At 44.5% G+C, this 16,635-nt stretch overlaps 1 protein-coding gene and 1 long non-coding RNA gene across 3 annotated transcripts in view; one reads left to right on the forward strand and one right to left on the reverse strand.

The window, feature by feature from the left end:
* The window catches only part of LOC118392744 (large neutral amino acids transporter small subunit 2), a 38,386-nt gene extending 22,202 nt beyond the window's left edge, over nucleotides 1-16,184 (reverse strand). Inside the window, exons 1-4 of one of the 2 annotated variants that reach the window (XM_052459801.1) lie at nucleotides 15,069-16,184; nucleotides 14,625-14,978; nucleotides 4,036-4,240; nucleotides 1,425-1,576 (exon numbers count right to left, since the gene is read on the reverse strand). In XM_052459801.1, coding sequence (XP_052315761.1) covers nucleotides 1,425-1,576; nucleotides 4,036-4,240; nucleotides 14,625-14,766 — 499 coding nt within the window. In that variant the 5' untranslated portion in view covers nucleotides 14,767-14,978; nucleotides 15,069-16,184. Of the gene's footprint in view, nucleotides 1-1,424; nucleotides 1,577-4,035; nucleotides 4,241-14,624 lie in introns of both variants that reach the window. The other variant, XM_052459800.1, reaches the window with a different exon arrangement.
* LOC127906757 (uncharacterized) lies at nucleotides 10,596-14,126 on the forward strand. The gene is made up of 2 exons (XR_008062772.1): nucleotides 10,596-12,175; nucleotides 12,209-14,126. It is a non-coding gene; the product is annotated as an uncharacterized LOC127906757 (long non-coding RNA).
* Nucleotides 16,185-16,635: the final 451 nt, after the last annotated feature.

Raw genomic sequence — 16,635 nt, forward strand, 5'->3', positions numbered from 1 at the left:
CTCTCTCTCTCTCCCCATCTCTCTCTCTCTCTCTCTCTCTCTCTCTCTCTCTCTCTCTCTCCCCATCTCTCTCTCTCTCTCTCTCTCTCTCTCTCTCTCTCTCTCTCTCTCTCCCCATCTTTCTGTCTCTCTCTTTCTCCCCATCCCGCTCTCTCCCTCTCCCTCTCCCTCTCCCTCTCTCTCTTTCCCTCTCTCTTTCCCTCTCTCTCTCTCTCCCTCTCTCTTACTTTTCCCACATAGGATTCACGATATGTAGCCTATTAAAACAATTGGGCACCTAAGAATCTAACATTAGCAACAAACCAAAGACATTTCTATAAAGTGGCTTTTAGTTGCCTGGCTTGCAAGATTCAACTATCCTAAATCCATTCTTAAACGGATGTTTCTTTGTGTGCACAAAAGAACAGGTAACGTTGCTACTTGGACCAGACTGCTATTTAAATGAGCTACAAGTTTGAAATCGGACAACAACAATAGAATGTTCATGATTTAATGCATGCCAAAGCCGGTAAGATGAAAGGAGACATTTATACCGAGGGGTTGGCAGCAATTTTAAACATAATACCGCAACGATTACTAGGTCAGTTGGAGGAAATAAAAGTACAACACCTTTCAGATATAAAGAAAAGTCTGCAAAAAAAATTGCCGGCAAAATGCCCCTTTTAGAAAGGTGTAGCTGTCTCTCTCTGACTGTCTGAGCACTGCTTGTGGTATTTGGGCAGTGTGTGTGAAGTTTTCAGAGGGTCCCGGCACTACGACTCTCAGAGTGGAGCAAACACAAGTATCTGTTTGTCTTAAAACACTCTCCCACTTTGCTACCTTCTTTTACCCACTCTCTTCCTTACATGCTCTTTGACCCTGGGGGAAGAGAAAAAAGGGCAGAAGGAGGAAGTGAGAGAGAGAGCGAGAGAGAGAGAGAGAGAGAGAGAGAGAGAGAGAGAGAGAGAGAGAGAGAGAGAGAGAGAGAGAGAGAGAGAGAGGAAAAGGACAGACAGAACCTCACAAGGTCGTTCCCTTCTTTTTGCCCTTCACGCTCATTCACAGATCTGCTATGATTGGATAATTGAAAGCTATAAGGCGTAAACCAGGTGTAGCTACTGCTGGCACCTATCCCATATTCTTAGATTTGTGAAAGAACAGTCTGTTGATGTTTCATTCCTCTTTCTTTCTTATGTCCTTCCATGTGTGACTTTACCCCTGGTCCGAGAACTCGGATCATGGCCAAAACACCAAGTGGCGCTACTACAACACAAACAAAGAATCTTTAGCATGCAGAGAGTTGACAAAGGTGTGTCTACAGGATAACTCATTAAAGTTGTCAAAGTTGAAAGAGTTTTTCAGACTTTCAGTAATTGTTGCACAGCTGAAAGTCCCTCCCTCCCTCCCCACCATCTCCCTCTTCCTCCAGGATATAGGGTACTCACGAAGGCAGACGGCGGCCAGCAGGCGCAGTCCATTCTCCGGGGGGAAGCAGGTTGGGAAGAGGGGCTGTAGGACGTAGTTGGAGAAGGTGAGGGCGATGACTGCCTGGTTGGTGGGGTAGATCACCAGCACAGCGATCCACAGACGCAGGAACCTAGAGGAGAAGGAGGGAGGAAGAGATGGAGGCAGAGGGGACAATTAGGGTTATGAACGGCATTTAGACACTGACGTACGTACGCACGCACGCACGCACACACACACACACACACACACACACACACACACACACACACACACACACACACACACACACACACACACACACACACACACACACACACACACACACACACACACACACACACACACACACACACACACACACACACACACACACACACACACTAGCTTCAGGTCAGAGTGTGGTAACACATAATTGTATTAATGGGGCAGAGTCTACACTTAGAAGAATACAGGTTATTCACTTAGAATGTGTGTGTGTGTCTGTGTGTGTGTGTGTGTGTGTGTGTGTGTGTGTGTGTGTGTGTGTGTGTGTGTGTGTGTGTGTGTGTGTGTGTGTGTGTGTGTGTGTGTGTGTGTGTGTGTGTTAGGGAGGGGGCAATGGGGAGTCGAGATTTAGCTGACTAGAGAGGAGGCCACATTAGGACATGGTTTTTCCACAAATTCTCCACAAGCTTATGGAGAGAGCATTACGCGTCACTGCGTCCACCTTGTTAGCCTGGTTGTCCCTCACAACGAATGTGTGTGTGTGTTTATGCGTGTGTGTGAGCGAGTGTTGAGCTAATGTATGTCTGTGTTTCTATATATGTGTGCGTGTGTGTGTGTGTGTGTGTGTGTGTGTGTGTGAACAAATGTTCACAAAGCAATAAGTCTGTAAGATTAAAGAAAAGCCCCAAAGCTGAGCCATCAGTAAAGGACTTTATTTGCTAACACTGCGGAAAGCGTGTCATCACGACTGTATGTCACCACCACCACCAAGTCTGGCCCCTGGAATGCTTGGCCCTGCACCGCTGCGGTGAGTGGGCACTTCCACAAACCCCTATGGAGACCTGTGGAGAGTCTCCGTGGAAGAGTCCATTCCCCCCGGGAACACGGGGGTGTCCTTATCGACACCCTCCTCCTACTCCTATACAGTACACCATCCAAACAAACACTCCTTGATTGTAGCTTGGTATCACAGAGAGAAGGAAACAGGGAAACAGTATGCGACCCGAAAAACTTCAAACCAAAACATCTGAGGCACCTGGAGGAAACAGTTCGAGACCATTTCTAACATACCAAACAAAGCCTTCAAACAGAGAATATCAGTTGGTTCTGGGTAGAATATCATGTTTCATTGTACATTTCTCATTGATGTATTGATGTCTATAATGGGACACTAACAATAGTCTGAGGTGCTGTTTTGTCTGGGTGGATTCCTATCTGAAAATACCCATGTATCCATGAGACTGTTACAAGACAAGGTCAAAACTTAATCTGAGTGTGTTTACCGTCTGGGAGAACACTATGAACACACAGACAGTCTTCAATCAATGTGTACAAAGGTTTGATGATATGTTCCGGGTAGAAGTTGTCAGAGAAGATAAGAGGGTGAGTGAGTGAGTGACACACAGAGAGAGAGAGAGAGAGAGAGAGAGAGAGAGAGAGAGAGAGAGAGAGAGAGAGAGAGAGAGAGAGAGAGAGAGAGAGACACCTCCTCCTCCATGTTTCACGGTAGGAACCACACATGCAGAGATCATACATTCACCTACTCTGCGTCTCACAAAGACACGGCGGTTGGAACCAAAAATCGCAAATTTGGACTCATCAGACCAAAGGACATGTTTCCACTGGTCTAATGTCCATTGTTCATGTTTCTTGGCCCCAGCAAGTCTCTTCTGAACCATGAAGGTCTGATTCACGCAGTCTCCTCTGAACAGTTGATGTTGAGATGTGTCTGTTACTTGAACTCTGTGAAGCATTTATTTGGGCTGCAATTTCTGAGGCTGGTAACTCTAACGAACTTGTCCTCTGCAGCAGAGGTAATTCTCTTCCTTTCCTGTGGCGGTCCTCATGAGAGCCAGTTTCATCATAGCGCTTGATGGTTTTTGTGACTGCACTGGAAGAAACTTTCAAAGTTCTTGACTTTTTCCGTATTGATTGACCTTCATGTCTTAAAATAATGATGGACTGTCATTTCTCTTTGCTTATTTGAGCTGTTTTTGCCACAATATGGACTTGGTCTTTTACCTTCTGTATACCAATCCTAACTTGTTACAAAACAACTGATTGGCTCAAACACATTAAGAAGGAAAGAAATTCCACAAATTAACGTATAACAAGGCACACCTGTTAATTGAAATGCTTTCCAGGTGACTACCTCATGAAGCTGGTTGAGAAAATGCCAAGAGTGTGCAAAGCTGTCATCAAGGCAAAGGGTGGCTACTTTGAAGTATCTAAAATATATTTTTGATGTCTTCACTATTATTCTACAATGTAGAAAATAGTAAAAATAAATAAAAACCCTGGAATGAGTATGTGTGTCCAAACTTTTGACTGGTACTGTATGCTGTGGGTTAAAGGTCACCAAACACCACAGCTCTAGTCACTCACCCTGCCAGTCCTCCGAAGATGTCCTTGACGTATGAATAGTCTCCCCCTGACTTGGGGATGGTGACACCCAGCTCGGCGTAGCACAGCGCTCCGATGGCAGTGATTATGCCGGTGACAATCCACACGATCAGCGCCAGACCCACTGAGCTAGCATTCTCCATCACGCCCTTAGGGCTGACAAAGATCCCAGAGCCGATGATATTACCTGGGATAGAGAGAAGAAGAGGGGGATGGTTATTCATGTGACACAAACAGTTATTTGAAACACTGAAGAGAAAGGGGAACGATTATTAGTGTGACACCAGTGTCATTCATAAGCTGGAAGAGCTGAAGGGGGGTTGGAACATTTTAAGTGAGAGAACATCTGACTTGCCTAGCTAAATAAATGTTAAATTAATTAAATAAAAACATCTGTTCCACCAGCTCATGATGAGGGGAGAGTGGACCATTATCGACGGGACACCAGCATCTGTCACAGAATGCAATCAGGAGCTCAATTGGGGGGAGTGGAACAGAGTGAACACAATGGAGAGGGATTCTAATCAATATATGCAACGAAAGCACAGTTCCATCTCCTACAGAATCCCTATTCCAACCATGAGTGTAATCTACACTGAATATACAATACATTTGGAACACCTGCTCCTTCCATGACATAGACTGACCAGGTGAATCCAGGTGAAAGCTCTGATCCCTTAACGATGTCACTTGATGGCTGACGTTTTACATGCTCCTAACCACCTGTGCTATTTTGTTAGTTTTGTGGTAAGTGTGTGGTAAGACGGGGGGTGGAGGGTGTGTGTCTTTTTGTCAATAACGGCTGGTGAGCGATGTCTAATATTAAAGAAGTTTCGAGGTATTGCTCACCTGAGGTAGAGTACCTTATGATAAGCTGTAGACCACACTATTTACCAAGAGAGTTCTCATCTATATTACTCGTAGCTGTCTATTTGCCACCATAGACCGATGCTGGTACTAAGACCGCACTCAACCAACTCTATAAGGCCATAAGCAAACAAGAATATGCTCATCCAGAAGCGGCGCTCCTAGTGGCCGGGGACTTCAATGCAGGCAAACTTAAATCAGTTTTACTACATTTTTACCTGTATGTCACATGTGCAACCAGAGGTGAAAAAAACTCTAGACCACCTTTACTCCACACACCAAGATGCATACAAAGTTCTCCCCCACCCTCCATTTGTCAAATATGACGATAATTCTATCTTCCTGATTCTTGCTTACAAGCAAAAACTAAAGCAGGAAATACCTGTGACTCGCTCAATACGGAAGTAGTCAGATGACGAGGATGTTTCGCTACAGGACTGTTTTTCTAGCACAGACCAATGGCATTGAGGAGTATACCACCTCAGTCATTGGCTTCATCAATAAGTGCATCAACGATGTCGTCCCCACAGTGACCTACGTACATATCCCAACCAGAAGCCATGGATTACAGGCAACATCCGCATCCAGCTAAGGGCTAGAGCTTCCGCTTTCAAGGAGCGGGACACTAATCCGGACATATATAAGAAATCCCGCTATGCCCTCAGATGGACCATCTAACAAGACAAGCATCAATACAGGATTAAGATTGAATCCTACTACACCGGCTCTGACAATTGTCGGATGTGGCAGGGCTTGAAAACTATTACGGATGACAAAGGGAAACACACACACGAGTTGCCCAGCAACGTGAGACTACCAGACGAGCTAAATGCATTTTATGCTCGCTTTGACGCAAGCAACACTGAAGCATGCACGAGCGCACCAGCTGTTCTGGATGACGGTGTGATAACGCTTTCGGTAGCTGATGTGAGCAAGACCTTTAAACAGGTCAACATTCACAAAGCCACGGGGCCAGACAGATTACCAGGACATATCCTCAAAGCATGCACAGACCAACTGGCAAGTGTCTTCACTGACATTCAACCTCTCCCTGATCGAGTCTGTAATACCTACATGTTTCAAGCAGACCATAAAGGTAACCTGCCTAAATGATTACCACCCCATAGCACTCACGTCGGTAGCCATGAAATGCTTTGAAAGGCTGGTCATGGCTCACATCAACAGAATCCTCCCAGATACCCTAGTACCACTCCAACTCACTTACTGCCCCAACAGATCCACAGATGACGCAATCTCAATCATACTCCACACTTCCCTTTCCCAACTGGACAGAAGGAACAGCTATGTGAGAATGCTGTTCATTGACTACAGCTCAGCGTTCAACACCATAGTGTTGAAAGTCATGCGTCCTCCAATACACAACCCAACCAAGCCAAGCCAAGTCGCACTGCTTCTTAACACAGCGCGCATCCAACCCGGAAGCCAGCCGCACCAATGTGTCGGAGGAAACACTGTGCACCTGGCAACTTTGGTTAGCGCGCACTGCCGGTAGGCCAATTGTGCGTCGCCCCACAGACCTCCCGGTCGCGGCCGGTTACGACAGAGCCTGGACGCGAACCCAGAGTCTCTGATGGCACAGCTGGCGCTACAGTACAGCACCCTTAACCACTGCGCCACCCGGGAGGCCCCTTCGTGTTACTTTTTATTATTTTTTACTTTTGTTTCTTTGGTAAATATTTTCTTAACCCTTCTTGAACTGCACTGTTGGTTAAGGGCTTGTAAGTAAGCATTTCATGGTAAGGTACTTGTTGTATTTGGCACATGTGACAAATAAAATTTGATTTGATTTGATAAATCCACTTCAATCAGTGTAGATGAAGGGGAGGAGACAGGTTAAAGAAGGATTTTTAAGCCATGAGACAGTTGAGAAATGGATTATGTAGGTGTGCCATTCAGAGGGTGAATGGGCAAGACAAAAGATTTAAGTGCCTTTGAATGGGGTGTGGTAGTAGGTGTCAGGCGCACTGGTTTGTGCCAAGAACTCTGGGGGTGCAATGGGGGCGCAACTAAATATTAGGAAGGTATTCCTAATGTTTTTTACACTCAGTGTATATTACTGAGAGACCACCCACTGGGCACACACTGGTTGAATCAACATTGTTCACACGTCATTTCAATAAAAGGACGTTAAACCAATGTGGAATATACATTGAATTGACATCTGTGCCCAGTGGGAATACTGTGATACCATACCCATGGGGAAGAATAAGCTTTGCACCAGAGGCCGTTAAGGCCCCTCATTGCTCCGCCTCTCAGTTCTAATGAGAGTGTGTGGAAAGAGGAGGAGAGAAAAACTGAACAATGGGTGTAGTGCAAAATGGATGAGAGGGGAAAAAATGGGGGCAGAGAGAAAATTGGACGAAGGAGACAGACAGACAGAGAGCAAGAGAGAGACAGCGAGAAATAGAGAGATAAACAGAGAGGCAGAGAGAGAGAATTTTTTTTTTCAAAAGCAATGAGCAGACCCTCCAGCAGACAGAGTGGGAACGCAATGTGCTGAGTTAGCACTGAGGATGAGGAGTCATGGAGAGAGAGACTGAGGGGGAGAGAGAGAGAGGGGGGTTACAGAGTACAATGAGGAATGAGAGGTCTGTGTGTATGAGTGTGTACTAGGGAGGAGCCAAAACTACATCTGAACATCAGAACAATGCCCTGACAGCCTCTATAAGCATCAGACTGTCAGTCAGTTTATTGAGCAAGGAAACATGAAAGAGACTGCGTGTGCGCCTGTATGCGTGTGTGTGTGTGTGTGTGTTTCTGGTTCAGACAGGTTCACTACTCTCGTCCCATCAAAGATCTGACAAAGCAGTAGGGATCAGAGGTCAGGGGTTGAGAATCAGAAAGCTGACTGATTGGCTCATAAACATTGACAGCCAATAGGGCTTCAGGGCCAAAGGTTATATGTTATAGCTTGCAGTCGGATCTGAGTGTGGAGAATTTAGAGTTCAAAGTCAAAGATATTGATACCGATCTGTTTGAGATTTAAATGTGCTAGTGGTATAGTTTGATAAGGGGTTGCGTGTCTCTGTGTGTGTGTGTGTGTGTGTGTGTGTGTGTGTGTGTGTGTGTGTGTGTGTGTGTGTGTGTGTGTGTGTGTGTGTGTGTGTGTGTGTGTGTGTGTGTGTGTGTGTGTGTGTGTGTGTGTGTGTGTGTGTGTGTGTGTGTGTGTGTGTGTGTGTGTGTGTGTGTGTGTGTGTGTGTGTGTGTGTGCACGTTCGCGTGTTTTAACACACATATGTTCTCTTTCACTTCAACATTTCTCTACACGTGCAGTACCAGTCAAAGGTTTGGACACACCTACTCATTCAAGGTTTTTAAATTTTTTTTTTTTTACTATTTTCTCCATTTTAGAATAATAAATGAATCAAAACTTTGAAATAACACACATGGAATCATGTAGTAACCAAAAAAGTGTTAAACAAATCAAAATGTATTTAAGATTTTAGATTCTTCAAAGTAGCCACCCTTTTGCCTTGATGAAAGCTTTGCACACTCTTGTCATTCTCTCAACCAGCTTCATAAGGTAGTTATGAGGGCTTTATAAATACATTTGATTGATTAACAGGTATGCCTTGTTAAAAGTTAATTTGTGGAATTTCTTACCTTACAGCGTTTGAGCCAATCAGTTGTGTTGTGACAAGGTTGGGGTGGTATACAGAATATAGCCCTATTTGATAAAATACCAAGTCCATATTACGGCAAGAACAGCTCAAATAAGCAAAGAGAAACAACAGTTGACATGAAATTCAGTCAATCCGGAAAATGTCAAGAACTTTGAAAGTTTCTTCAAGTGGGCTCCCGAGTGTTGCAGCGGTCTAAGGCACTGCATCTCAGTGCTAGTGGCATCACTACAGACCCTGGTTTGATTCCGGGCTGTATGACAATTGTCCGTGATTGGGAGTTCCATAGGGTGGTGCACAATTTTCCCAGCAGCATTAGGGTTTGGCCGGGGTAGCCTGTCATTGTAAATAAGAATGTCTTCTGAACTGATTTGCCAAGTTAAATAAAGGTTCAATTAAAATAAAGGTTAAATTGCAGTCACAAAAACCATCAAGAGCTGTGATGAAACTGTCTCTCATGAGGACCGCCACAGGAAAGGAAGACCCAGAGTTACCTCTGCTGCAGAGGACAAGTTCATTAGAGTTACCAGCCTCAGAAATTGCAACCCAAATAAATGCTTCACAGAGTTCCAGTAACAGACACATCTCAACATCAACTGTTCAGAGGAGACAGCGTGAATCAGGCCTTCATGACACCAATAAGAAGAAGAGACTTGCTTGGGCCAAGAAACACGAGCAGTGGACATTAGATCGTTGTAAATCTGTCCTTTGGTATGATGAGTCCAAATTTGAGATTTTTGATTCCGACCCGCCGAGTCTTTGAGACGCAGAGCAGGTGAACGGATGATCTCTGTATTTGTGGTTCCCACCGTGAAGCATGGAGGAGGAGGTGTGATGGTGTAATGGTGCTTTGCTGGTGACACTGTCTGTGATTTATTTAGAATTCAAGGCACACTTAACCAGCATGGCTACCACAGCATTCTGCAGCACTACGCCATCCCATCTGTTTTGCGTGTTGGTGGGACTATCATTTATTTTTCAACAGGACAATGACCCAACACACCTCCAGGTTGTGTAAGGGCTATTTGACCAAGAACGAGAGTGTTGGAGTGCTGCATCAGATGACCTGGCCTCCAAAATCACCTGACCGCAACCCAACTGAGAAGGTTTGGGATGAGTTAGACAGCAGTGACAGAAAAGTAGCCAACAATTGCTCAGCATATGTGGGAACTCATTGGAACTGGAAAAGCATTCCAGGTGAAGCTGGTTGAGAGAATGCCAAAGCTTTGACCAAAGCTTTCATTAAGGTGGCGACATTAAAGAATCACAAATATAAAATATATTTTGATATGTTTAACACTTTTTTGGGTTACTACATGATTCCTTATGTGTTATTTCATAGTGTTGGCGTCTTCACTACTATTCTACAATGTAGAAAATAGTAAAAATGAAGAAAAACCCTTGAATGAGTAGGTGTGTCCAAACTTTTGACTGGTACTGTATGTACATATCACATGTGCAGTGTCTAGCTTAAACCCCTCTCCTGTATTATTCCTTAGCAAGGTTACCTTAGTGGGTGAAAGGTAAAAGCATGATAAATCTCAACCTCGACAAAAGCAAGTGACTGCTCCAAGAAAGCTGACTCCCGTGGTCTTTGGTACTCTGCTGTATGAGCAGTGACTGTGTCGGCTTTATAATGCATCAGTTCAGCAAATTTGTGTGTAACACTGATGATAAGACAATGAGGAGACTGCGTTAGGTTGAGTGTCACTGGTGAGCTGGTGAGAGCAGTGTAAAAGAGACTGGTTTAGACTGGTTAAACTACGGTCCACCTTAACTGTGGGATGAGCTTCTAGTTTCCTTATTCAGACTGTGTGTGTGTCTGTGTGTGAGAGTGAAGGGTGCTGACTGAAGTGGAACACACATGCATACACGCTTACACACACACACACACACACACACACACACACACACACACACACACACACACACACACACACACACACACACACACACACACACACACACACACACACACACACACACACACACACACACACACACACACACACACACACACACACACACACACACACACACACACACACACACAATGATTCGCACACGCGCACGCACACTTACGTTTCCTGTTCTCACTTTCGCCCTGCTTCCCCTTTGTGTGAATTGTACCGGAAAGGAACACCCCTGATGCACACACAACCATGCACACACTCACTCACACACATACGCACCCACACACATTTCTTGTTCTCTCTGTCTACCTGCTTCCACTTCCTGCTTCCTGTTCTCACTTTCCCCCTGGTCCCCTTTGTGTGAACTGTACGAGAAAGAAACATCCCTGACACACTCGGACACAATGCTCCAGAACGGGTGGTTTTTCCTCTCTCCTCTTCCCTCTTCCCCTCCTCTCATCCTACCTCTGATGCCAGGGCTGCGATTCTCCACCCTTCTCCAAAGTGGGCACTTGCACACTCCCGTGATGGATTTAACCTCTTGAACCTCTGGGGGCAGTATTTCATTTTTGGATGAAAAACGTTCCCGTTTTAAACAAGATATTTTGTCACTAAAAGATGCTCGACTATGCATATAATTGACAGCTTTGGAAAGAAAACACTCTGACGTTTCCAAAACTGCAAAGATATTGTCTGTGAGTGCCACAGAACTAATGCTACAGGCGAAACCAAGATGAAATTTCATACAGGAAGTGAGCCAGATTTTTGAGGCGCTGTGTTCCAATGTCTCCTTATATGGCTGTGAATGCGCAAGGAGAGAGCCTACACTTTCTGTCGTTTCCCCAAGGTGTTTGCAGCATTGTGACGTATTTGTAGGCATATCATTGACCATAAGAGACTACATTTACCAGGTGTCCGCTCGGTGTCCTCCGTCGAAACTATTGCGTAATCTCCAGGTGCGTGCATGTTTCCATTTTGAACAGAGGAGAAACCAAACTGCCACGAGTGACTTATCATCGAATAGATATGTGAAAAACACCTTGAGGATTGATTCTAAACAACGTTTGCCATGTTTCTGTCAATATTATGGAGTTAATTTGGAAAAACGTTCGCGTTTTAATGACTGGATTTTCGGGGGGGTTTTCTCAGCCAAACGTGATGAACAAAACGGAGCGATTTCTCCTGCACAAATAATCTTTTTGGAAAAACTGAACATTTGCTATCGAACTGAGAGTCTCCTCATTGAGAACATCCAAAGTTCTTCAAAGGTAAATTATTTTATTTGAATGCTTTTCTTGTTTTTGTGAAAATGTTGCCTGCTGAATGCTTTGCTTAATGCTATGCTAGCTATCAATACTCTTACACAAATGCTTGTGTAGCTATGGTTGAAAAGCATTTTTTGAAAATCTGAGATGACAGTGTTGTTAACAAAAGGCTAAGCTTGTGAGCCAATATATTTTTTTCATTTCATTTGCGATTTTCATGAATAGTTAACGTTGCGTTATGGTAATGAGCTTGAGGCTATAATTACGCTCCCGGATACGGGATTGCTCGTCGCAACAGGTTAAAAGTGTATGATTGGTGCAAACGTTGGCTGGAGGTAGTTTCCGCCATTGTTAAATCTATGTCGGGGAGTGTGCAACCGCACACGCCTTGAAAAGGGTGGATCATCTCTGGAAGCACCAGAGCAAGTAAGAGCAGGTAAGAGCCAAACCCAACGTGTGTAATCTCCAGGAGAATATAGCCAAAACAGCACTGGTCTTAAAACGAAGCTACAGTAGTAGGCCTAAAGCTCAGACAAAGCCGTTCAAGTCATGGACGAGGCTTACTTACTCGCACAATGGTTGCATCCCAAATTCACCCTATTCCCTACATAGTGCACTACTTTATTTGGAATAGGGTCCCATTTGGGACGCAGCCATTGACTACTTCAGCTTTCTGATCCCCTTTTCAGGAACAATGTGCTGTGTAGTGTAGTGCCTACTCAGGCTTTTGCACATGAAATGTAATGATACATAGAGTGTCAGCAGCAGTGTACTACTACAGTGTAGTTTCGGGGAGATCGCTGATGATTGGTGTCAAAGTTGGACGTCTATCCATGTCCTTGAGGACTTCAGGAAATGCCTTCGAAATCGGCCACTAGTGGCAACAGTGAGCACTATCACCATCAAGTGGGCTTGGGTTTTGCAAGGGTGTTGTGGACGGGTGTCACGTCATCCCATGACTCTGGATCAGAAGGTTGCGTGTTCGGTCGTGGACACTGTTCTCTATTTTTATTTTACCCTATCCAAAACCTTAACCCTTGCTTTAAACAGTTGGAATGACTGCCTTAACTTTACCCTTAACATCTACATTTGATGTTCGGAGAAATAGAACAATACAGAGCAGCAGGAACAACAACAAAAAAGGCTTTCCAATTGTACGTTTGGAGAACGTGGATGAACGTCTAATTCTGTAGTGAGAGCTTGTTGGCAGTTTTGCCTTTTACCCATTAATGGTTAAGTTTAGGGTCGGGGCCAACTACTGCTTGGACACTGTCCAACCTCTCAGAGGACACACACACACACACACACACACACACACACACACACACACACACACACACACACACACACACACACACACACACACACACACCCTCCTCACCCACCCCAGTCTTCACCCACCTCACCCACCTCACTCTCCTCAGTCCTCACACACCTACCCGTTTCCTTCCCCTTTCATCCCAGTCCAAAACACCTCACCCTTCTCAGTGTTCACCCTCCTCGCCCACGTCACCCTCCTCGCCTCTCTGCCCTCACCCACCTCACCCTTCTCAGTCCTCACCCACCTGCCCGTTTCCTTCCCCTTTCATCCCAGTCCAAAACACCTCACCCTTCTCAGTGTTCACCCTCCTCGCCCACGTCACCCTCCTCGCCCCTCTCAGACCTCACCCATCTCACCCTTCTCAGTCCTCACCCACCTGCCCGTTTCCTTCCCCTTTCATCCCAGTCCAAAACACACCAACCTCACCATAGAGATGATGATGATTTCCCTTACTGTCACCCTAACTTTGTCTGAAATGACACCCATAGTGCACTACCTATACTGATTTAGTGCACTACTTATAACCAACCATATAGCGCCCTACCATAGAAGCCATAGAGGCCTCACAGGCTCAAAAAGCTAAGCCAGCTCAGCTAATGAAACAGCAGTGTCCTGTGTGAATTTAAGTATGCTCTCTCTAATTCTCTCTTTCTTTCTCTCTCTCGGAGGACCTGAGCCCTAGGACCATGCCTCAAGACTACCGGGCATGATGACTCCTTGCGGTCCCCAGTCCACCTGGCCGTGCTGCTGCTCCAGTTTCAACTGTTCTGCTTGGAATTATTATTATTTGACCATGCTGGTCATTTATGAACATTTGAACATCTTGGCCATGTTCTGTTATAATCTCCACCCGGCACAGCCAGAAGAGGACTGGCCACCCCACATAGCCTGGTTCCTCTCTAGGTTTCTTCCTAGGTTTTGGCCTTTCTAGGGAGTTTTTCCTAGCCACCGTGCTTCTACACCTGCATTGCTTGCTGTTTGAGGTTTTAGGCTGGGTTTCTGTACAGCACTTTGAGATATCAGCTGATGTACGAAGGGCTATATAAATACATTTGATTTGATTTGATTTAAAGAAATAAAAACAACAGTAAAAAGACCGTGAAAAATAACAGTAGCGAGGCTATATACAGTAGCGAGGCTATAAAAGTAGCGAGGCTACATACAGACACCGGTTAGTCGGGGTGACTGAGGTAGCATGTACATGTAGATATGGTAAAGTGACTATGCCTATATGATGAACAGAGAGTAGCAGTAGCGTAAAGTAGTGATGCTAGTCGGGCGGGAGGGTGCGGGCAGCAATCGGTTGAAGTGCCTGCACTTAGTTTTACTTGCATTTAAAAGCAGGTGGAAATCTGTCCTTTGGTCTGAACAGTCTTAATTTGAGGTTTTTGGTTCCAACCACCGTGTCTTTGTGAGATGCAGAGTAGGTGAATGGATGATCTCTGCATGTGTGGTTACATTTTCTACTAGGCCTATTCATAATTCACACACAATCAAACCTTTGCAAATATACATCAAAATCATGACATTATCTATACCCATTTTTTATTTATTTTTAACTTACCAACAATAATTCCGCACGCGCTCACAAGACCGATCTCTTTCTTCAGAGCCACCCCTCCTTCTCCGGACTCTTTCCCGGACTCGGGGCCAGCATCCCCGCCAGACGCCGCTGAACATCCTCGTTGCCTTGGTCCGTTCGTCATTTTTTTTATAAGAGTTGTTCAGTCCTCGTTGACACTTGCTGCTGCAGCTGTGCCTGCGGTCGCTCTCAGTTGACAGCTAAAGAGCGCTTGGACGTAGGGGCTCAATTTGCGCTTTGGTAAGACAGCACAACACACCTCACCCAAAGTTGTCGAAGATGATCGGATACAAGTTATTTTGACTTGTTGCTGTATACTGTTATAGCAATTCAACCCTTAAAAAAATCGAATGGAGATTTCAGATGTTATGGGCACCGCACTACACAAATGGTTAATTTATATATACAAAAAGTCAGTGCACTTACACTTTATGTAAAACTTTATTTTTAGCTCTGTATCATCATCATGTTTCTGTTGTCCTGAATACCAATGTATTTGTTGTTATAATGTTGCACTCGTGAGCTGCTTGTGCACTAACGAATTTTGTAAAATAAAAACACATATGCCTAGTTTGCGCTGCGGGCAACCACACAACAAAACATTAGATGAGATAGCTTTCTATCTCGTTTGACCGGTAATGCGACTAGCACATTTGTGATTTCATTGTGCTATAATATATTTTCACTGTTTGACGTCTTATTAAACATGTCTAAGCAAACAAGTTACACGTATTCAATAGTACATTTAGTGAACAAGAATTGCGTGTTCCAGTGACATACTGCGAAAGAAACCTCCTGTCACAAAACAATAACGTTCACTGCTTCCTTGTTTCCAGGCGAGAGCTCGAGAGACCTGACTAAAGCATCCTTTTTTTAAAACTCACAAACAAAACTGTGTCTTCCTATCCCAAAATCGACCCTCAATAAAAATGTCCTTTCTGTTCTTCAGACACGAGCTGTATCCTTGCTGCTTTGGTTTGACTCAGCAGTGAGCAAGATATTGGGTACATATACATACATATCCCTTCATTTGAGTACAGTAGGACCGCCCCTTTACCGCACTAGCCCGCTCCTCTTCTCGCCACCATTATTTCCTGAGCTTGTTTTCTTCCTTCAGTTCAGCCTGTTCCATATACCCAAACCCTCCTCCCCCCATATCCAAGCAATCAGCTGTTCCTCGACCCACCTCTGCTCCGTACAGTACACCACCATATCCCCACCCCAAAACACACAGCAAACGTAGTACTACACTGTCTCTCCCTATCACTCATAAGTCTTCGTCAAGGTGCAACCTGAGTCTAAGTGTCGCATGTTCACTTGCACCTCTTGTGGAGTGAATTTTTCTGACTTCAGAGTGATGAAATTCCACTATGACCTTGTAATTGCACACACAGTCTATACACACCATGCACACGCAGACACACAACACACCATGCACACTTTGAATGCATTTCTTGTGTTTCCAGCAGGTATCTTTGGATTTGCTGACGTGCTGCTCTTTGTATCCTTGATTATACGCGGTGTGTGTGTGTGTGTGTGTGTGTTTGTCTATCAGACCTGAGCAGAATTTTTTTTTTCAAATCCTTGAGGTTGTCGAATATAGTTTATATACTGGGCTACCATCGGCTACGGCTGATGACAGGAACAAGTATAAGAAGTAAAAATCGATATATTTATTTGATGGCTGCCAAAAAAACACAACAGTTAGTTGAATTAGTCTAAATAGTCTAAATATATGAGCGTAAGCACATGGTTTTGAGGGCTTTAAGATGTGAATCTTAATATAGCCTATAGCCTAGAATTAAATACATGAGGGTCATGGAATCCCCTCGACATTAGAGTAGACCATTTACGCAGCTTCAAAATGACTAACAAATATATTTTCATAATGAGTGAGACATAAGGTAATACAGTAACGCTTGACATAAACTTCTTATACTGTACATGTATAGTAACTTTGTGATTATTACAATAACAACATTGTAGTTATAGA

Source organism: Oncorhynchus keta, chromosome 13 (assembly GCF_023373465.1).
Source record: "Oncorhynchus keta strain PuntledgeMale-10-30-2019 chromosome 13, Oket_V2, whole genome shotgun sequence".
NCBI lineage: Eukaryota > Metazoa > Chordata > Actinopteri > Salmoniformes > Salmonidae > Oncorhynchus > Oncorhynchus keta.